The sequence below is a fragment of the Sorghum bicolor genome, chromosome 1, assembly GCF_000003195.3.
Source record: "Sorghum bicolor cultivar BTx623 chromosome 1, Sorghum_bicolor_NCBIv3, whole genome shotgun sequence".
NCBI classification, from domain to species: Eukaryota; Viridiplantae; Streptophyta; class Magnoliopsida; order Poales; family Poaceae; genus Sorghum; species Sorghum bicolor.
This window is the reverse complement of record NC_012870.2, coordinates 13,011,408-13,032,740: the sequence shown is the minus strand read 5'-3', so window position 1 is coordinate 13,032,740 and position 21,333 is coordinate 13,011,408. Positions and strand designations below refer to the sequence as shown.

Here is a 21,333-nt window from a genome sequence, read left to right as displayed (position 1 = left end):
GGGAATATTATTTTTTTATACATATAAGAACAATAATAATAAAATAAAATAAAATAAAATAAAATAAAAAAGGTACAAAAAGTCCCGTGGAGATGGGAAATCGTCGCGTGCAGATGTGACGCGAGGAGCGCGGCGTGGACCCCAGCCGCCACCTGGCGAACGACGGCCACGCAAAAACTCGTGGGACCAGACCACACGGGTATTATTTGGTCTCCTCCATTCGTTGAGTGTGCGCGCGGCGCGACGCCATTGCCCGTCTTCCCTCTCCCCGTCGTCCTCTTCTTCCCTGCAATTGCGCATTCGCTCCCCTCCCCCAACAAACCCCCCTCTCCCTCTCCCCTCGCATCGCATCCCTGGAAGTCAGGAAGGAAACCCGTTGCCGACACGACCCCGGCGTGCGAGCGCCACGGAAATCATCCGGCTCCCTCCCCCACGTCCGCCGGCGGCGGCGGCCGAGCAACGGTTCGTTCCTTCACCCGCTCTCCGATTCCCTCCCCCGCTGTCCAGTCCTCGTCGATCGCCCACCCCGAGTCTCAGCTCTTCCATTGTGGCTGGTGGTTACAAGTTCGAGGGGGGGCCCTGTTCTTGGTGCCGTCTTGTCGTCAGGGGGATTATTTTAACTGTTCTTGATTGATACGGACCTCATGTTCTTTATTTCTATCTACCCGCTCTTACACTTTCCGGGGTTACTTGCGTCAAGGAGCAGAAATTTTTTGGGAGGTAAAAAAAAAAGACGCGCTACCAGGGTCTGGCTGTTTTTTCATACTCCGTCGATCGACCGAGCTCTGTTATTTATTTATTTATTAGCTGCCCATGGAAATCCTTAATCCAATCGACTACTCGAAACTTAAATTTATATCCTTTTCCATCCATGGATATTCTTTTCCGTGGCGTAAATTGATAATATCGTCTGTCTGTGAGCTCAAATGCATCCCTTGTGCCCTGTTCACTGTCCAGTTAGAAACTTTTACAGATCGATTTCCAAATGAAAAAAAAAACTTCAAACAGTATAGCTCTGGGCCGTTCGTGCTTCACATCCTAATCTGACAGAATGACTTCTCTGGATCCGCAGGTGATGGCTCCTAACATGGAGACGTATACTACAGATGACGCACTTACCATGATGGGGTTTGGGAAATTCCAAGCGCTTGTTCTGTTCTACGCTGGGATGGGCTGGGTCGCAGAAGCCATGGAGCTCATGCTCTTGTCGTTTCTTGGTCCGTTCATTCGAGAGGAATGGAACGTCTCCCCGGAGAACGAGAGCCTCCTTTCAAGTGTTGTCTTTGCTGGCATGCTGTTAGGTGCATGTGCTTGGGGCTTTGTTTCCGACAAATATGGACGGAGGTGAGGGTTTCCTGGTACAAGCGCAAGCGGCTCTCATGATTTGGTTGTCGACTGAACCTTCCTGACCTTGAGTTTATCATAACCTCAAATTAACCATATCAATTCTTAAGGTTTGATCGACATGTGTCTGTATATGAACTAATGGGATATTCTTTTTTTTTTATAGATTTTTGAATCATAAAGTAATACGTGCTCAGTATGATGTGATTATAATTGCAACTGCTTACCAAATTACAACCTCAATACTGAATAATGCACTTCAGTAAGAAGACCCCAGCACATTTAAACCTAATGGCAAATTTGACACAAAAAGGAACGAATCTGCAATGTTTTCTCTAGGATAAACTCTAATTTAATATCCTCTACTTTCATGCAAGTACATGTTTGACCTTTTTACTACAAAAGCAGCTATTTACCTTCTCAAATTTGAGAACCAGTGCAATTTTCATCTTTACAGCGGTATTGGTAGTGGTTTGCTCATGGCATCCGGCTGGGCTAGATTTGCTTCGTCGGCAAACTAACTAGCCATGTCAGCAAGCTCCCTCATATAATGATTCACAAGGATTACAGGGTAAAAGCATAGATAATTTTCCTTCATGTCTTATGTGTTCTCTCTACTTTTCCTATATCTGAATGCTAAGAGGGATCCACAGCAACATTACAATACTACTTTGAGAACTATATTGAAGAGTTAGTTGTACAATGCTTTGGCTTGGAAAATGGGTATTAAAAACCTGCTTTTCTAGAGGATCTAATCAGGAGTTCAGGACTTTAATGAAACTAAAAAGGGGCAAGTTGGATATTTCTAGTCTTTATATGTCATTCCTTACTCTGTTTCAAGCAAAAATGAGATAAAACTTACAGTTCCCCTATTTCAGGACTGGTTTAATCTTTTCAACTCTGTTTACTAGTGGAATGGGTTTTCTAAGTGCTTTATCTCCTAACTACTTATGCTTGGTGGCTCTTCGGTTTCTCGTTGGAGTAGGAGTGGGTGGCAGCCATGTGTTTATATCTTGGTTTTTGGAATTTGTTCCTGCACAAAATCGTGGCACTTGGATGGTTATTTTTTCCCTTTTCTGGACTCTCGGCACAATCTTGGAAGCTTCACTTGCATGGGTAATGATAATTTTTGTTCCTTTTAGATGCAATCCTTAGCATGCTAAATTGTTCCCAATCACATGAGCATGCTGTTTTAAAAAATTAAATCCAAATGAAAAGTGAACTATAGTTATAGTGCCTATATAGAACCAGAAAGAACCTTGAGTACACTTTCTGTAGATTATGGTGGAATATGATACAAGCATGTTTCTGAAACCATGTGCCTGTGCCAGAATGCTTCGTGTCAAGCACATATGTCATTTGCATGTACTTCGGGTATGCTGATAATATTTGTATTCTATTACAATATTATGATGTCATAATGTGGGCAATCTGAATTCTTGAACTTTCTGCAGTAAGTTAAAATGGCTGAAATGCAGTAAATTTTATATTTGGTAATCAGTTTGATGATGCTTCTTGCTTACATTATATTGGTTACTTTCTTTTCTGTTAGTTTTTAGTAATTTATATTTATATTTATATTTATATTTATATTTATATTTATATTTATATTTATATTTATATTTATATTTATATTTATATTTATATTTATATTTATATTTATATTTATATTTATATTTATATTTATATTTATATTTATATTTATATTTATATTTATATTTATATTTATATTTATATTTATATTTATATTTATATTTGTTGCTGTAGGTTGTATTACCAGCATTGAATTGGAGGTGGCTGCTAGTATTCACCGCCCTTCCATGCTTCCTCTTGCTTCCTTTCTTTGGACTAACACCTGAGTCTCCGCGCTACCTTTGTGCACAAAATAGAATGTCTGATGCCACTGCTGTCCTGGAGAGAATGGCCAATGCAAACCAATCAGCTCTTCCTCCAGGAATTCTCACATACAATAGACAAACAAAATTTGATGACGACGCTCTTGCTTCTGAGAGTGAATGTCTTCTTCCTGTCAGAGAGAAGGAATGCACAGTTGACAATGCCAAGAGCTCCGAATCTGGCTGTCTTGCTTCATTGCGCATACTATTATCACGCAAACTGCTCAGATCAACTCTTCTTCTTTGGTTTGTTTTCTATGCAAATTCCTTTGCTTATTACGGGTTAGTATTGCTGACATCACAGTTGAGTGATGCAAATAAAAACTGTGCATCTGGTGTAAATGTTGGTCTGCACCAAAAGGTTACCAATCTTTACAAAGACACTTTCATCACTAGTTTAGCAGGTATGATATGATAACTCCCTTATTTTCTTTTGGCCTCCTGTTATGTCTCACTGGAATATTACACTAACTCGAGGTTTGAAATCTCTACAGAAATCCCAGGTTTATTTTTGTCTGCTGTTCTTGTTGATTGGTTTGGTCGAAAAGCTTCGATGTGGTCTATGATGTTTGCATGCTGTGCTTTCCTTGGACCACTTGTACTTCAACAGAATGAGCTGTTGACAACTATTCTTCTATTTGGTGCCCGTGCGTGTGCCATGGGGAGCTTTACAGTTTTGTGTCTTTATGCTCCAGAGGTTTGTATCAGTGCTGTATGGTGTATAATATTAGTTATACCATGCTTAATTATTCTGTAAAACTGCCATCAATTAAGAATCATAGAACAGGGCTCAATACCAGAGTATCCCACGTCCATTTGGATCTACTATGCGTTCTCCTTTACTAATCGCCTTTTATTTGTGCCTGTGGTTCTTTAGACTCTAAACATGCTTTGCTAATTTTGGTGGTCAAGTTGTGGAACTTGTTTCCTTGCAGTTGCAGCAGAGTATGCCTTGGCAGCTAATTCCCTTCTTTCTTTTCATAGGTATATCCAACAGTTGTCCGCTCAACCGGTGCAGGAATTGCAACCGCCGTTGGTAGAATTGGTGGGGTTGTTTGCCCTCTTGTTGCTGTCGCTATGCTGCGGAGCTGCCACCAGATGGAAGCACTCATTGTGTTTGAGGTGATATTATGCCTTGCTGCAGTTGCCTGCATATTCTTCCCTGTAGAGACCAAGGGCCGTGGAATGGATTGATTTTGTAGTATCAGACTTTGGCATTCAGATGAGCTTGTAGTTCATCACTGTTCAAAATTTCTACCATCATTATGTGTACAGAGAATACACATGTAACATGATGTTTGATGTGTATAACGAGCTGGATAGTTCTTCAAAATATACGCATGACTTTCCAAATTTGTTAGATACTTCCCTGTGGATTTTGTACTATCAAAACATTGAAAGGCAGGTCTACGAACCGAGTTATATTTCTGCTATCAGCATTTCTTGCAAGCCAGAACATTTCTGTCCTAAATACTCCGTGAGTTTTGCAGGTACTCCAGATCCAGATCATCATGTAATATGTATTAACGTTTGTGGATGAGCCCACAAGAAGTTTAATTCTTCTTGAGGTCAAGTGCATTGAATTTGTAGAATTGTGTTTCTAAATATGTTACTGCTCAAATACTCAACTGGAACTGTTCTTTTATGCCAAGGATGCAATTGGGATATCCATTCAGCTATATAGGCTTATCCTCGTAAATGACAGATCAAGTCCCAAATATGCCATTAAAAATGATCATCTCAAGCACAACTGAGCAATGCGTATAAGGGTTCTAGATCCATTTATTTAGTTCAGATGACGGACCAATAGCAAAACGCTAAGACAGTCATTATTGCTTATAGGGGTAGATTGTATATGCGTGCGTTATATGTACATGACTGTAATGTGTTTAAGGAAAATGACTGGAAACGACAGCGGTGATGTTTGGTCACAAACTTATAGTAAACTGAATTGACTACTCTGCTAAATTTAAGCATTCATTCTTTTCTTTTCTTTTCTTTTCTTTTCTTTTCTTTTCTTTTCTTTTCTTTTTTTGAACGAAGTAAGAAAATTCGTTCCATAAGTAAACCCCCACGAGCTGTGGAAATATATACATACTGACCTTATTATAGAGCTAACAAAACTAGGTGACGAAAGGTCAAGCGCATTTAGTGGAACGGTTAGGCTTCGGCCTCTCAAAATTATGCAACTATATTTCTATATGGTACAGGTGCTAAAACAAGTTCCTTCAACTCTTCGTCAGAACAAAATCACCATCTTCCAGGATCCAGGGTACCCGAAGGGATCAGCTAGACTGAAAATGGAAACTGCATAGTCAGTCAATTGAGTTTTGCAAACAAAAACATTAGAGGAGAAAAGAAAACAACAAATGTGTACCTCAGGAGCCATACGCTGATGAACTCTGTTTAGTGGGGCTCACTATCAGCATCACCAGTTAGTGAAGGGAAGGAAGGGATGGACTTCAAAACCAGTTTTCTGCTGCTGCTACCCATTGGGGACAATGCCGTACCAATGTGCAGGGGAGCAACCCTCTTCTTGTTCGGTGAAACAACCTTGACGCTGGTGGTGCAAGATAAACCCAGTTCCTGGATATCTGAAAAATCGTTCCCGAGAATCATTGGTGCAGCGCGGGTTTCAAAAGGTGAAAGCAAATTATCTGATTTCATGGGAGACCGAGGGTTGTGCAGTCCAGAAGATAACCCAACAGTTGACGGTGGCAGTTTGGAGCATGTAGATGGAAGTAGGAAGGAAGATCTGAAAGAGAACTCAAAACGTTAAGCATGTGGAGTTTTGTAAGGGAGGCAAGAATCATGCTAACATCCATGCACAAGACAGACTAACCTGTAAGGCTCAAGCGAAGGTGTTGCGAGTAGATTCTCAGTGGCTGCAAGATCACCAGATTGGCTAATCATATGGTGTTTGTCAAACGCAAGTTTCTCTTCCTTCCCATGAGTGCCTTTTGCTTCACCCCCTTTCTTCAGTTTTTCAGTAGTTAACAACAGCACACCTTCAAGAGAAAATAAGAGCATTAAAACCTGGCAACAGAGCATTAAATCCTGCTCCAATTCAAAGATGAAGATCAAGTGGTATGTAAATACAAATTCAGTGTTACCCTGTCAAGAAATTGCACACTCTAACTAATTCAGTGTTAGCCACCCAACTTCAAACCACCTAGCATGTTCTTATTCATGTTTTGTCAATCATAAGTTTCTAACCAGCTATATAAAAATCCTAGCACAAATGTAAACTAAATTCAGACATGGAACTGAAAAATTCAAGACACAGTTATTGAACTTACACAGCACCTTTTGACCAAAAGCTGTGCTGTGGAAAGGAACATGGGGATAAGATGGCAAGCACAATTTTTGGCAAACATTAGTGTACATTAAACTGAGAAGCATGTAAACTGGTTAATTGCATTTTTCTAAAGAAAAGAATATCGAGAAGGGATCAAACTCACCCTCTCTTTTTCCAAAGGAGTTCTTACAACTCTCGCATCGGCAACTTATGGAGCACCCTACACCACTCTTACGACACAGAATAACATTTTATATATTAAATAAACACATGAACGGGTCAATTTATTAACAAAGTTAGATCAAGTCAAGAAAACTAAATTGGCAAGTTAAATGGTACCTGAAAGCACTCGCAGTATTTTTTAAGACAAGAAGATTTCCTGCAATTGCATCCTCTTTTATGTCGAGCGGAAGCAGGAGTGTTGTTAGAATCATCCTACAATGAATGGGATGCCATGAGCAATAGTGAAAGGAAAAAATAAAAATGCAACTAACAGGATCTGTTCTTCTTAGTTCTTACCCCAAGTTCTGAAACAGACCCGCATTTGCGAGTGACTGTTGGAGCAAATGCTAGAGGGTTACGAGATTCAGTCTGCTTGCGAATATGAGAAACTGCTTCCTCATGCATATGATTATTGGAACAGCCTTGACATGAGCAGAATTCTGAACAATAGACTTTAGCAGCGAAACATGCACAATAACTACACAAGAAATGGAAAAGGATGGTCATAATGTCAAATATTATGATAAATCTGCAAGATACGTTTGGTTCTTTCAAAAACACAAAGAGTAAGGGAATCTGTTGGCATTGCATTGACTAGTAGTTTTATGTTCACCTTTCAGATATCAAGGCATTGCATGTTGAAAGAAACAAGGGAAACAAAATCAATGGAGCTGTTCTCCAGGCAGTATACAATTAAATCAAATCAATGCAAGTTTTTTTCCTCGAACACACTAGAGAGCTGCATATCATTATATTGAGACTTTTTATATGAGGAAGTTGAAACTGCATAGATTAACAACAGCCGTGAAATACATCGAATGTTTAGACATGTCTGAACTTTGAAGGTTGCTTGAAAATCCATCAAGTTTAATTTAATTATTACCAAAGCAAAATAATAGAATACAAAAGTGCAAACTGACTTTCAGTATTGCCAATCTAGGATTGCTCTGCCTACTGCCCTCCTCAAAATATAAGCAACAATGCTGTTTGAAACCACAATTATGAATTGGTAGCCTCAAGAAATACTGGTCATGCTGATACAAATAATTTGAGGAAAAAACATAATTTCTGCTGCATTGCAAGCTGGAAAAAACAGCTTACTCAAATGTCACAAACATATTCTTTCTTTTTCATGAACACGCAGGAGAGCTGCGTATCATTGTATTAATAGAAGAAAAAAGGAGTCATACATAGAACCAAACACGCTCACACACCCCTCCACACCTTCCCTGTTTTCTAAGGGTCACAAACATATTCTAAATATGACTTAGAAGGAAGCTTGAACCCCCTTATCTTGATGGAGAAATTTTTGTGAATTCCATTGGTCAAACCTCTATCACTCATGTTATAATATTGAAACTATGAGTGAGTATGTGGTACTGGTCTCAAAAAGACAGAAAGCTAACAGCACTCTTCAGAAGAACGACTTGAAAATAGATGCACCCAACACTAATGGGACAGAACTGTCCGAAGCCCAAGTTCTTGAGCTCCTCATGAAAACCAGGGTATGACGAACTATATTGCAGTCAAGGCTGACTCTACATGAATCCAACCAAGGAGATTATTTTCAAACAGAATAAGTTATTTCCGGAAATAAAAATATGAGAAGTATTTTAACTAGAAACTTTCTATATCCGTAAAAACAGGCTGATTTCCAGCCAATTTCAATGTGTTTTGGTAGGAAAGACCAACCTTATCTGCTGCACATCAACCATATGCATGTATTTGTCTTATACCTGAATCATTGGTAGGCCATATCATTTTATGATTACAAGTACATTGGAACAGCCCAAATCGAACATTATCATATTGTCTGCTTCAAACGCATTTGATATCCTCATGGATACAGGTAAAGTGTACATGGAAAAATCTGTGTATTGCAAGGAACCTTACAGTTTTAAGCATTTTGACTTTTTACAGCTACAATGTCTGCATGATTTACCATCATCGTTTTGTAATTTGCGCCTGCAAAAGGACTCCCAAAAGTCACCATCAATAGAGTAAAATTCTAGATAAAGAGAGCGAGAGAGGCATATATTAACTAACCTTCTCTTCTTGTGACTTTGTTGGTCAGACTTGTCAGCATTAGTCATGGTTTTCTGAGAATAATCGTCAACATGAGTGCATACCTCACTGCCATAAAGAGCGGTCTCACTGCTAGAAATTACTGTTGCTGGACTAGTTTGTTCAGGTAGCAGTGGAGGATTAATTGTGAGCGGCATGTTGGATAAATTCAAGGGAAGAGTATTCAGATGCAAACCAATACCAGGCTTCACAGGCTTCAGATAGTTATTGCCACATGTACTCGCATGATGAATATTTGAGTTATTTTGCACTCTCTTATTAGATGGCCCTACCTTGTCCTTAAAAAGGTTACGCCTATGGGTACCACATTGCTGCTGTGATATGGCCTGCGAGATGAAAACAAATTGTCATGTTTTCTGACAAATGCATCAAATAGGAAAACAAAAACATAAAAGGCACTTCAAACAAATCAAGGTTTCACACCTACTTCTGTTACAAACTTACAATAGATGCAATTTAGAAGTTTTCAACACTTAAACAGTACAGTCTCTGGCTAGTTAATATAACCAGAATGAAGGTCCAAATTTGGTATCAGAGGATTAATCAAATTACAGGAGGAAAACACATTCACTATCAATCAGACCAAAATTATATTAGAAAGGAAATAGTAAAATTATTTTTGGCATCAAGGGATTCTCCATTACCGTGCCATCAGTGTTAGCTTTGAATGTGTCAAAGTTATAGTCATTTAAAACCAACTGGTTTTGAATAACAGCAGGGAGAATTTCTTGGTCATGATTTGTTGCAACACCTGCTGCTGCATCAGCACAGTAAACATGAGTGTCATCAGCAGCACTCTGGATATAAGATCCAAATGGCTCAACAAAATGTTCTCTTGGTGAATTCTCGAAATTTCGATCCACTGCCAGGACAGATGTGCTAGATATGACATTATCACCTCTTAATTTCCAACTCCGTTGTTGTGCTTCTAAGGCCAGATCTGATATTGATATGACACTATTACCAGTACCACAATTTGTGATCAAGTGGTTTAAACTGCATGGTGCTAAATCATTTCTATCCTGTTTGGCCAGCTCATTCTCCTGAACAATTCTTCCAGAAGTCGATGAGTCCACTTGGTCGAGGCCATTCTGATCAGAGTATGTGCTTGATTGCTTTACCTGTTCCACATCTTCAGTATGATTTGTTTTGCCATCAGTATCTTGTTTCTTGGCATCTCCTAAAGTTTCACTACCAAACGGGGTGGATTGAAGCCATTTGCTTGGTGAATTTGTTGCATCCTCATAAGAAATACAATTTTCTGAAGCAAGTGTCGCGGATCCAGACAGTTCAATGCAGCTAAAAGTCCCCATCTGGTTCCTTTGGCAGTTAGGATTGAGTTCTTGAGAAAGCTTAACATCCCTGGTCAACATGTAAAAATGTGTACTAAGTTTAAGGGGGTGTTTAGTTCCCCATAGAATGCAAAATGCAAAATATCAACTATTTTGGAATGATGAAATGCAAAATGCCAAAATTTTCAGGGTTATGTTTAGTTCCATCCAAAATGCAAAATTTTTGCCCTCATTATGGCCTCTTGAGGCTCTTTTGGGTTTTTTTTGCCTCTTGAGGCTCTTTTGGTTTTTTTTTGCCTCTTGAGACCAAAATCCAAAATGGAGAATGACAATCATTTTGCCAAAAAAATTGCATGGTGTTTAGTTCCATTATGCAAAATAATGGACTAAAACCCAGATTTTGTTTGGGATAAAAGGGGGACTAAAGACCCCCTAAATGATAAAAAAAACACATATCAGAAATGATAATAGAAGATTTACCTGATTGTGGATTTAGATTCCTTTCGTTGATTAACTTGGGGCGAGGTGAAGATTGAAGAAAGGGGTGGTAAGTTTAATGACTTGAGCTGGACATTTTGTGTTGAACCTAAAGGCTTCGGTGTTGCTATAGGAGATAAACTATTGATGAAATCAAAGATAGGAGAGTGCTGCAAGTGTAAAATCTAATTAGAAACTCAAGCCTCAAGGAAAAAACTTAAGTATGAAATAACTACCTTATAATGTGAGTGTGCAGTAGTCATATGCTCGTATTAAATGTGTATTTGTGCAGGTATATGCAGAGACAACTTACTAATGCTCTAATATCACTAAATTATTAATTTGTTAACTACAATGGAGGTGAACAAAACTGAGGGCATAATTTGAAACCACCCATAAGACCAATAAACATGCTAATGTACCATTTATGCAAGTACTTGAACAAGAACTACACAAAGGAAAAGGGAAATATCAGCCAAAAAAAAAACTCTACTCTGCAAGTCCCAGGGTATTTCATTTTATTTTGATCTCTGCACAATTCATATTGCTAGTGGATCTAAAGGAGGCACTTCCAATTCCAACATGAAGCACTCACGTAACACCTATTTACCTGCATGATTTGCATTTGTAGTAGACAGCGATCGTAATCCTTTTCAATACGAAAATTCACAGGAAATGCAGTAAAAATGCTGATGAACTAAACAGTAGTCAATACAATACACGGATCTAAATCTTAAGTTTCTCAATGGAAAGAGCTTCATTTCCAAACAATCTGGAGAGTCAATGAACCGAAATATCCCCTCCTGAAACACAACAATTAAGCCACTACTAGGTAGCTCATCCAATTTTGCCCCAAACCTACAAATAATTCGTAAGAGTATCGCAGATGGACCACCAAAATGCAAGCCAATGTCCCACATCCATCCGCGGAAGGGAAAACACTAGTTCTGACGCCGGAGATTGGAGAAGCAATAGCCAATCGCCATCAATCGCGGCCCATCCTAAACCCTAACCTCCCCCATCAAATACGACGCCCAAAACTCGAACCGATGAACAATACAGACACCAACCCAGAAGTAATCCGGGAAGATCGACGAACTAACAAAAGAAAAAAAAAACCCTGCTTGCATTTGTCACTCGTCAGCCGACCCGTAACCCGTTCACACATACGTAATTCTCATCCCAAATCCCGTCACCGCACACACCGCCGTCGGAAAACATTGAAGTAGAAAGCAGGAACCTTTTAGCACTTGATGAGACAAACCGCGGCGGGGGCGGCGTAACGGACCTCGTAGAGCGCGACGGCGGGCGATGACGGTCGCCCGGCTGGGGGGCTCTCCGGAGCGTCCATCTGCTCCAGTGATGTCGGGAGAAGAGACCACCGCCCGCGCCGCCGGTGCCTGCCTGCCGTCTCCTCTCCTATCTCCCCCTTGGCTCCTCAATCGCCGCCGCCTCAAACGCACGGCACGGCTAGGCTCCTCAAGGCGGTCGCCGTGGGCGGGAACCCTGCCTTTTCAGATGTATGTAGGGCCCGGGAAGTGTACTTGTCTATGACACGTGTGCGGGTGTTTGACTGGGTTAGTTCTTCTATTTTTATTTTTTTTAGGCCTCGTTTTCACGAATTCTTTTGGTTTTGCTTATTATAACATTTTTTTATATTTGATAATTATTGTCTAATTACATACTAACTAGACTTAAAAATTCATCTTATAAATTAGATATAAAATATGCAATTAGCTTTTATTTTTGTCTATATTTAATACTTTATGCATGTGTTAAAAAGTTTGATGTGACAAAGAATTTTGAAAAAAAAATAGGAACTAAACCAGGCCTTAGTGGGCTATCTTAGTAATTGGGCCGAGTATCTTGGGCATCTCGTTTTAAATTGGGCTCGGTGCCTTCTATCGGTAATAGGCGCCAAGATGGTACCAGGCCATCAACTAAGTATTGGGATATATATAGGCCTGGTTTAGTTCCGAAAAAATTTCAAAATTTTCCGTTATATCAGATCTTACAGCATATGTATAGAGTATTAAATATAAATAAAAAATAATTAATTACATAGTTTGTCTGTAATTTACAAGACAAATTTTTTAAGCCTAGTTAATCTATGGTTAGACAATAATTACCAAAGACCATTGTTTGCCTGAACGGTTGTTTAGACCGTTTAAACACCGTGTAAACGCTACATATTGGTACACTGTTTCCATTTAATCATCCGTTTAATGGACTGTTTAACCCATTTAATGGACTATTTAGCCCCAATAATGGCTAAACGGTAGGTGACCGATTGTTACCGTTTAACATTTAGGAAAACATTGTCAAATACAAATGAAAGAGCTAGAATAGCCAAAACCAAAAAAATTTGCCATCTAAACAAGGCCATAGAGAATGGGACGAAAAGGGGAACAAGAGAAATGAATAAATGGCTAGGATTAAATAAGATGTAAAAAATAGATAGAACGAATAGTTAGGATACAATATTTCCTTATCCCTATCACAATCTCCATCCCCATCTAAACGTGTTGCAAAGATGAAAAATAGAATAATCCATTTTTTTAGACGAAGGAAGCTTTATTATTTAGTACACACACTCATTATAATAAAAGAAACAAGAAAATAACAAAAATGAAAAATAATATCTTGAATGCTCTAAGAGCATCTTCAATAGTTTATAAAACAACAATTGGTAAAATCAGTGAGTTTTGTAAGTGGCTAAAAAAAGTTAGGAGTACATTTATTCAGTTCCTCTAATAATTTTTTAAGTCTTTTTTTAAGAGATAAACTCTGCTTTTTAGAAAGCAACAAGTTGAGATACAAATTGAGGATATCAGTATCTCAAACAAGAGACCAAGGTGAGCCAGTTACAAAGACCAAAAACTAGTACAAAGACTTAAATCTCAAAAATGTTTGAAGACATCATCAAACTTGGTTTAAACAGTTTTTAAAATCTCACTTCTAAAATATATAGAAAAAGCAATTTTGCATCGTATATATATTTGCATTAGGAACTCAGTCATACTCCTTTTTTTTCTATACCTTTTCACTCTAGATTGGTCGATCGATACACGTGTGTATATTTTTATGCAATTGGGCTGATTTTCCAAATTCCCGAAAGATAAGATGTTGAGACTGGGAGTTGCTGGAGTGCAGTTTGTTTTCAGTCTTACTTCAAAAAAAACGAACGAATCGGCACTTCAGATAAGCGAAAACAAACACACCCAATATCTCACGCTCGCCGCCCACTACCGCACTAGCACCTGTAATATGCCATAGTCATGTAGGGGGGCTGGGCGGCTGGCTGATCTAAGTTCTGAGGTGGGCTCCGAATCGGCCGGCCGGCCGGCCGGCGAAAAGGAGAGGCCGGCAGGCACCCACCACGGCCATGGACCATAGTCGCTGCATGCTCTCTCTACCTGGTCCTCTTGATTCAGGCTTCAGCCGCAAGCATGCAGCTAGCTTTCTGAATTTCTGAACATACAGTACGCGATTACGCATCATCATCATCGTCTTGTGCCGATGAGCCCCTGCGGCATCCATGCATCGCCGGCCGTTGCATTCGGGATCGATCTTTTTCAGTGCTGGATCGGATCGGATCATCTTGGCTTAAGGCGGCACCACCACATGCTCTGATAGTGGGAGCAAAAGCTCGGTCGCTGTCACACATATGGGCCGGCCGGCCGGGCGGCTTTGCTGCTGCTGCTGCTGTGTGTGTGTGTGTGTGTGTGTGTGTGTGTCCTGACGCAAGACCAGACGTTCGTGTGCCTGCTTTTCTGTTTGGTTCCATGGACGGCGCTTTCGTTGCTGCGAGGATAAGAAATGGAAGTGCACCTGCGGCACAACTAGATTTCTTCTTTTTTTTTTTAGATCTTCTCGTTTACTACTCCCTCGGTCCTCAAAAGGACGCAAATCAAATCAAGTTTTGAGTTTATCCAGGTTAAAACAAACAAAAAGTGCCAACAAAATCTTCATAGGATATTGTCTCATAGTATATATCTGTGTAATAAATACTGATGTTTTTTGTTGTAATTTTGGTCAAACTTTAAATAGTCTCACCGAGAACAAAACGATAATTGTATACTCCCTCCGCAGTCAAACTTTTTTAAATTTGACTAACTTTATAGAAAGAAGTAACAACATCTATGACATAAAATGCACATCACGCATATGCACATCATATGAAAATATATTCTATGATGAATCAATATTTATGATCATGAGTTTGACTAATTATATAAAAAAGAAATCAATATTTATGATATTAAATAAGTATCATTAAATTTATCATGAGATATATTTTCATAATATATTTATTTGATGTCATAAACATTAGTATTATTATCTATATATTTAGTCAAAGTTTAGACACTAACTAAGAATGCATCCAAAATTGCATTCCTTTTATGCACAAAGGTAGGATAATTGTATTCTGTACGGACATTTCGAGGACAAGGGAATTTACATGATTCCGACATTTCTCGTTCCACTTGTAGTTACTGTGTATAAAAGGAGGGCTCATATACTTAAATAAGGTCTTGTGGTATTCAAACACCAAGTATTCTCCTAACATCACATTATAACGATCAAAGAATAAAACCATCACATCCCTTTTTTGTTTAGTCAATTCTTTTTCTAGGTAATCAAATTAGCTAAAAGATAAACCAAATGATATTTTGTTTCAAATAACGGTGCCAATATATAGGCTCTGTTTCAAACAGTTTAAAATTCGATTTAAGCTAGGTTTTTGCTTAGCGGCTAGTAGAAGGGAGACGTTCTTGACAAAACTTATTAATATTATGAAGTGTGAGGGAGATGTTCAACTTAGATAGTATCGTTCAAGCAGGTACAACTCAACATTCAATTTATATTTTGAAGTGCAAGGGAACGTTCTTGGCAAAACTTTAATAAATGTGAGAACTCGCAAACCACGTTGATAAACACACAAGCAAAACCATCATACCATTATTATTTGGTTGATTGTTAGGCAACCAATATTTAACAAACTGATAATACTAAAGTTGTACTTCAATTGAGAAAAAGAATGAAAATAAAACTTATTGTACCATCTGTTATATGGGACCACATAGCACTAGACTAATACTCTATCCATTCCAAAAATAAGTACACATCATTTCTCGATAATTTAAAGTTTTTAAAGTTTAACTAAGTATATACAAAAAATATACCGATGTTTATTATGTATAATGGTTGACTTTAGATTGGACATAGTATATACTTTCAGAATAAACTTTAGAGATATTATTAATATATTTTTCATAATTTTTTAGTCAAATTTAAAAATGGTTGACTCTTCAAGAAGCACGATATGCATTTTTTTTTGGGGGGGCGGGGGGCGGGGGAGTAAGTTTACCTAATGCATACAACTTATTTTTATTTTACAGAAAATATCAGCTCAAAATTTTAAAAGAAGAGAACATAATAATAATAATTTTATATTCAACTCGAATTCATACTAGAGCTATTTCTGAAAGTGCCTGCATAAGAGCATCTCCGGTACTCCTTTTTTAATCCTTAATGAGAAAAAAATGTTATTTTGGAAATCAGTTCTCCAAATCTAAGGTCTTGTTTAGATACACCCAAAAACCCAAAACTTTACAAGATTTCTCATCACATCGAATCTTGCGACACATGCATGGAACATTAAATATAGATAAAAAAGATAACTAATTGCACAGTTTATCTGTAAATCACGAGACGAATCTTTTAAGCCTAGTTGCTCCATGATTGAATAATGTTTGTCAAATAAAAACAAAAATACTATAGTGTCAAAATCAAAAAAAAAAGATCTAAACAAGGCCTAACTCCAATGATTTTTTTCTCAGTCCCTTAGATTATAGCCTTCCACTACTTTTCTCTTTAGAGATTGTATTTTCTCTTATGAAACGAAGACCTTTATAACTGCCGGAGATGCTCTAATCAGCCTGCCTTTTTGACTGAAAACCGAGGACCCACGGCGATGACTGACAATCATCTTGAGGGCATGCCGTAGACGAAAGAAAAATCTCTCGCCTGCAGTCCAGCTTGGACCGTGGCGGGCGGCTGGAGAAGCAGCAGCATATCCTCGCGACCGCAAGAGACACGGCCTACAACAAAGGGAGCCGCCCGCCGGCCGAGCCGGCAAGGCGGGCGAGCGGACAGGCCTAAGCGAAGCGGGCGCAGCTGCCGGTGGTGGGTGGTGGCCGTAGCAAATAAACTATCTGTCGCCTCGCCACGCTTCGTCAACACCGGGACCGCCCCCACCACCCCCGCCCCGAGCGCCAATTCTACCGCCGCTCCCGGCCAAGCTTCCGGTCCACGAATCAACGGCGCCTCCGCGTCGTCTCCTCCCCGGAGGTAATCTTGCGCCGATTCGCGCGCTCCGCGACCGGTGGCTCCGCCGGGTCCCGTGTTCTTGCTGGGCGGGGGGTCAGGTCAACCTGGCCTCTGCTTGATTGGATTCGAGCGGTCGGCGCCTCCACCTCGGGATCTTTCCTGCCGGTTTCGTCGGCCGCTGGTCAACTCGGCCGGTTGGTCTCCGGGGGCCTGGCTCTTCACTTTCGTGCAGCCACCGTCGCTTTAGTTCGGTATAATAGAGCCGCAACCGCAACCTCTCTTTTACTTGTTGGATTGGATCCACCGGTGTCTGTCTCCTGCCAGGTCACGGCCTAATTCGGGGAATTTGGTTTGGTACATCTCTCGAGTCAAATCCTGCCCAAGATTTTAGCTATCTCCGGTCAAAAAGCTTTACCGATTCTTGGATTGGTTTTCTTGGGGGCAAGAAGCCGGTTCTTGTTTCGTCTCTGGTGCTCCAGCATGTTCTGTAGCACACAGGTCCTCCATCTCTAGAGGAGTTCGTCTGTTCTTGGTTTGGGGGCTCCCGGAAGCTTTCCCTGAAAGCTGCTTTTGGCAGCTGAGGCGATGGCGTCGAGCACCAGCGCGATGCCCGAGGCGAAGGAGAAGCTGAAGAGGTCCGGCAGCTTGGGAAGCAACGATACGTATGTGCGTGCAGACAAGATTGATCTTACGAGCCTCGACATCCAGCTGGAGAAGCAGCTCACCAAGACCTGGGGCAAAGCCAATCTCAAATCCCAGGGGCCAAAGGAGGAGTGGGAGATCGACCTTGCGAAGCTGGAGATCCGCTATGTGATTGCTCAGGGGACGTATGGCACAGTTTACCGGGGCACCTATGATGGACAGGACGTCGCAGGTAATTCTGCTTCTTTCAAAGTGTCCGATAATGTTGCAGACAGGCTCATTTTAGTCTTATGCTGTCTTACGGATTCAAGATATACATGATCGAAACAATGCATCTGTGTGTTGGTTGTATGATACATTTACTGACTAGTTCCAGTAGCTTCTTGAAGTTTATTCTACATGTGACCTATGAAATGGGAGCCCTGCTTATTTGAGACTTTTGTGGAAAGTAATACCTGGCATGGCAGCACTATGCCTTAATCCAGGGTTCGTCTTGATTGTTCATGCTTGACACAATGCTATTGCTGCATATGCTACATCTAAATTGTCGGCTCTAAGATATGCTTGCCTTTTTTCCCTTTCAAAATAAACTTGTGCTCACTGAAACCTATGGATTAAAATGTGCATCTGACCTTAATGGTTGGTGGATAGTATACTGAAGAACTTGTTTCTTGAATGGAGAAATCCAGTAAGATAGTAACTATGGGCTGCTCTAGTTGGACCATACTTAAACTTGTCGTGCCTTGAATTTAGATATGCATGTGTGTGCCTTTGCATATTTGCATACTCCCACTTGATGGTCTTGCAGCATTAATAGTATCAGGATATTCTTTCTGGACTTCCCAAAGTATGCTTGTGTTCTCATTCTTCCCTCTCCATCTCAGTACTTTTCACCTTTGGGCTGCAGTCCTCCTGCCCCTTCCCCCTTAGTCAATTTCTTGCCAGTCGGAGATGTTTCGATGTTGACCTCTTTTCCTTTTCCTTATGTTTTAAAGTGTCTATCCTTCTATCAATTGATCTTCAAGTCATTTGGAGATTGATGTGCAAATAATGTTTTGCACTTAATCTTTCCAAACTTTGTAATGTTCATGCAGCCTTCTCAAGATTAGATGGGCCATTTTTGTGCTTGTCAATAGTCAATAAGCTATCGTTGCATCATTTATAGCACAGTAGATACAATTGTTGTGTTCATCAGCTGTAGATATGTGACCAGGACAAATGATAATGCCATCGGAAGCTCATTTGTGCTACATTTTTGTCAGATTAAGATTTTATTTTTTGATCCAATTCAATTTCCCTCATCCAAAATTTATTACTTTGACTTACAAGATTGTGGTCTTTAGACCATGGAGCACCTCACTTCCTGTTATTTTTTTTAATTAGAAATAAATACCGATATCGTTTAGTTTGGGCTGGTGCGGGGGTGGGTCTCCTTTTTCTATACTTTTTAAAAAATCTTTTTTAGTCAATTCTCCAAAGTTAACATCCACATACTTTCACTGTTTGAATAGGGATTCTTTGTGTCACAAATGGCTTATGATGCTTCATTGATCTTCTATTGTCATGTTGACATATGTGTGCACTATATGTCCACAATTCCATGGAACAGATAAGTAATATTACTGTTTGATACATGCAGTGAAGCTTTTGGACTGGGGAGAAGATGGTTTTGCCACGGAAGCTGAAACTGCTGCTTTACGAACATCATTCAAGACGGAGGTTGCTGTTTGGCATAAGCTCAGCCACCCTAATGTTACAAAGGTGAATATTTTCATGCATCCGTGCATCTTCATGTATGTAGCTCCGTAAAACTGTTGATCCTTTTGCGTTAAAAAAAACTGTTGATTAGCTTACTGATTATTACCAAAATTTGCCCATGACCAGTTCATAGCTGGTATCTTCCATAAAAGATTTGTTCTTTTGTGCTATTGAGAAGTACTTAAATGCATGGTGTTGTTTTTTCTCGCAGTTTGTGGGTGCATCTATGGGGACCACAGACCTTAAGATTCCAGCAAACAATTCCAATGGTGGTGCACGTACAAATTTTCCTGCAAGAGCATGTTGTGTCGTGGTAGAGTATCTCGCTGGAGGAACTTTGAAGCAATATTTGATAAAGAACAGCCGACGGAAGCTTGCTTACAAAGTCGTGGTTCAGCTTGCATTGGATTTGGCTAGAGGGTAAAGAACACTTAAGCTGAAATACTGCCATGCATTGTTTTCTGTGAACCCACTGGTAACTGTCTGGTGCTTTCCTTTGCAGATTGAGCTATCTGCACTCCAGAAAGATTGTACATCGGGATGTGAAAAGCGAAAACATGCTACTTACTCCACAAAGAAACCTTAAGATTGCTGATTTTGGTGTTGCTCGTGTTGAGGCTCAGAATCCAAAGGACATGACTGGTGCAACAGGCACACTTGGTTATATGGCTCCAGAGGTATTTACTGGACTGACCTTTTTTTTTCTTTTCTGTTTCATAATGTGCATTATTATCAGTTATTCCCATGCTAAAATTTAGTGTTCCTGTTTTTTGTATTATTTTCAGTTATTCCCATGCTAAAAATTTAATGTTCCTGTTTTTTTGTATGTTCTATAACAGGTTCTTGATGGTAAGCCATACAACAGGAAGTGTGATGTTTACAGTTTTGGCATTTGTTTATGGGAAATCTATTGTTGTGACATGCCTTACCCAGACCTAAGTTTTGCTGATGTCTCATCTGCCGTTGTTCACCAGGTTTGCCCTGTGTTCCATATACACTGCTGATGTGCAATTACTTTTTCCTTTCTCCCCCATGTAATGTGCAGATGACAAATATATATATACATTATTTTTTGTAATCATTCCTTCTTTCTTTCGGCAGAATTTGCGCCCAGACATTCCTCGCTGCTGCCCAAGTGCATTTGCGAATGTTATGCGGAAATGCTGGGATGCAAACCCTGATAAACGCCCTGATATGGATGAAGTGGTGCAGCTTTTAGAGGCTCTGGACACGAGCAAAGGCGGTGGCATGATACCAGATGGCCAGTCATCAGGATGCTTATGCTTCACAAAGGCTCGGGGTCCATAGATTCTTTTCACGGTATTCTCTTCCCTCGGCAACATTTTCCTCATGTAAATGACTAGGCCAGGGCATGCTTCTCATTGCGCGACCTGTGCAGTCGGCGCTTACAGTTCTCCCTACTTGCCACCATTGTGTGTCAACAGTAGCTCTCATACGATTTTTGCTGTCCACTGTCGACAATCTTTTTTATACCACTATGGTGCTGTAATTGTGATTCTAAAGAGATTTGGTATACGAGTTACACTCTTGAAACTGCTACCTCTCCTATGCCCATTTTGGTGCCATTGATCAGTATAAATCTTTACCCTGTGATTATTATTTCCATTTGTGCTAAGAATTGAGTACAAGAATGGACTGAAATAAATTTGTGTTTACCTGATAGCGTGCTTTTGATCATTTGTTCAGGCCATTTTGAGACATGCTGGTGCTGTGGCTATTGTTTTTCTTTTCACCCTTTGTTGTTTGGACTTAAACGTAGTAGAATCAGTTCATTATTTATGAGGCCCAATGTCGGCTGGCTACTCTGCCCTTTTATATTCGCCCCCTCATCAATTATAAGTCACTTTGGCTTTGTCTTAAATCAATTTGCTCTAATTTTGATCAACTTTATAGAAATATATAACTCACTCTGGTTTCGTCTTAAGCTAAACTCCACTAACTTCGATCAAGTTTGTAGAAATATATA

General features: G+C 39.8%; 3 protein-coding genes across 6 annotated transcripts; 2 read left to right on the top strand and 1 right to left on the bottom strand.

Moving 5' to 3' along the window:
* LOC8062232 (organic cation/carnitine transporter 7) lies at nucleotides 239-4,675 on the top strand. The gene is made up of 6 exons (XM_002466725.2): nucleotides 239-462; nucleotides 1,073-1,344; nucleotides 2,223-2,460; nucleotides 3,112-3,643; nucleotides 3,734-3,936; nucleotides 4,224-4,675. The coding sequence occupies exons 2-6, from the start codon at nucleotides 1,076-1,078 to the stop codon at nucleotides 4,431-4,433; spliced, it is 1,452 nt and encodes a 483-aa protein (XP_002466770.1). The 5' UTR covers nucleotides 239-462; nucleotides 1,073-1,075; the 3' UTR covers nucleotides 4,434-4,675.
* On the bottom strand, nucleotides 5,392-12,152 carry LOC8062231 (protein tesmin/TSO1-like CXC 3). Of its 2 annotated transcripts, XM_021446000.1 has the most exons (11): nucleotides 11,902-12,152; nucleotides 10,617-10,783; nucleotides 9,489-10,206; nucleotides 8,806-9,170; nucleotides 8,653-8,724; nucleotides 7,057-7,237; nucleotides 6,877-6,972; nucleotides 6,701-6,767; nucleotides 6,082-6,247; nucleotides 5,617-5,994; nucleotides 5,392-5,533 (listed from the first exon to the last, which is right to left on the bottom strand). In XM_021446000.1, exons 1-10 carry the CDS (start codon nucleotides 11,962-11,964, stop codon nucleotides 5,646-5,648), a joined length of 2,244 nt encoding a protein of 747 aa, XP_021301675.1. In that variant the 5' UTR covers nucleotides 11,965-12,152; the 3' UTR covers nucleotides 5,392-5,533; nucleotides 5,617-5,645. The 2 variants fall into 2 exon arrangements, with proteins under 2 accessions (XP_021301675.1, XP_021301679.1); XM_021446004.1 differs by lacking the exon at nucleotides 10,617-10,783 and having other exon boundaries at nucleotides 11,902-12,147.
* LOC110430367 (serine/threonine-protein kinase HT1-like) lies at nucleotides 16,598-20,972 on the top strand. 3 transcript variants are annotated; one of them, XM_021447997.1, is made up of 7 exons: nucleotides 16,598-17,444; nucleotides 17,524-17,820; nucleotides 19,228-19,349; nucleotides 19,558-19,766; nucleotides 19,849-20,023; nucleotides 20,186-20,320; nucleotides 20,448-20,972. In XM_021447997.1, the coding sequence occupies exons 2-7, from the start codon at nucleotides 17,532-17,534 to the stop codon at nucleotides 20,652-20,654; spliced, it is 1,137 nt and encodes a 378-aa protein (XP_021303672.1). In that variant the 5' UTR covers nucleotides 16,598-17,444; nucleotides 17,524-17,531; the 3' UTR covers nucleotides 20,655-20,972. The 3 variants fall into 3 exon arrangements, with proteins under 3 accessions (XP_021303672.1, XP_021303676.1, XP_021303673.1); XM_021448001.1 differs by having other exon boundaries at nucleotides 16,668-16,967; XM_021447998.1 differs by having other exon boundaries at nucleotides 16,668-17,197; nucleotides 17,271-17,820.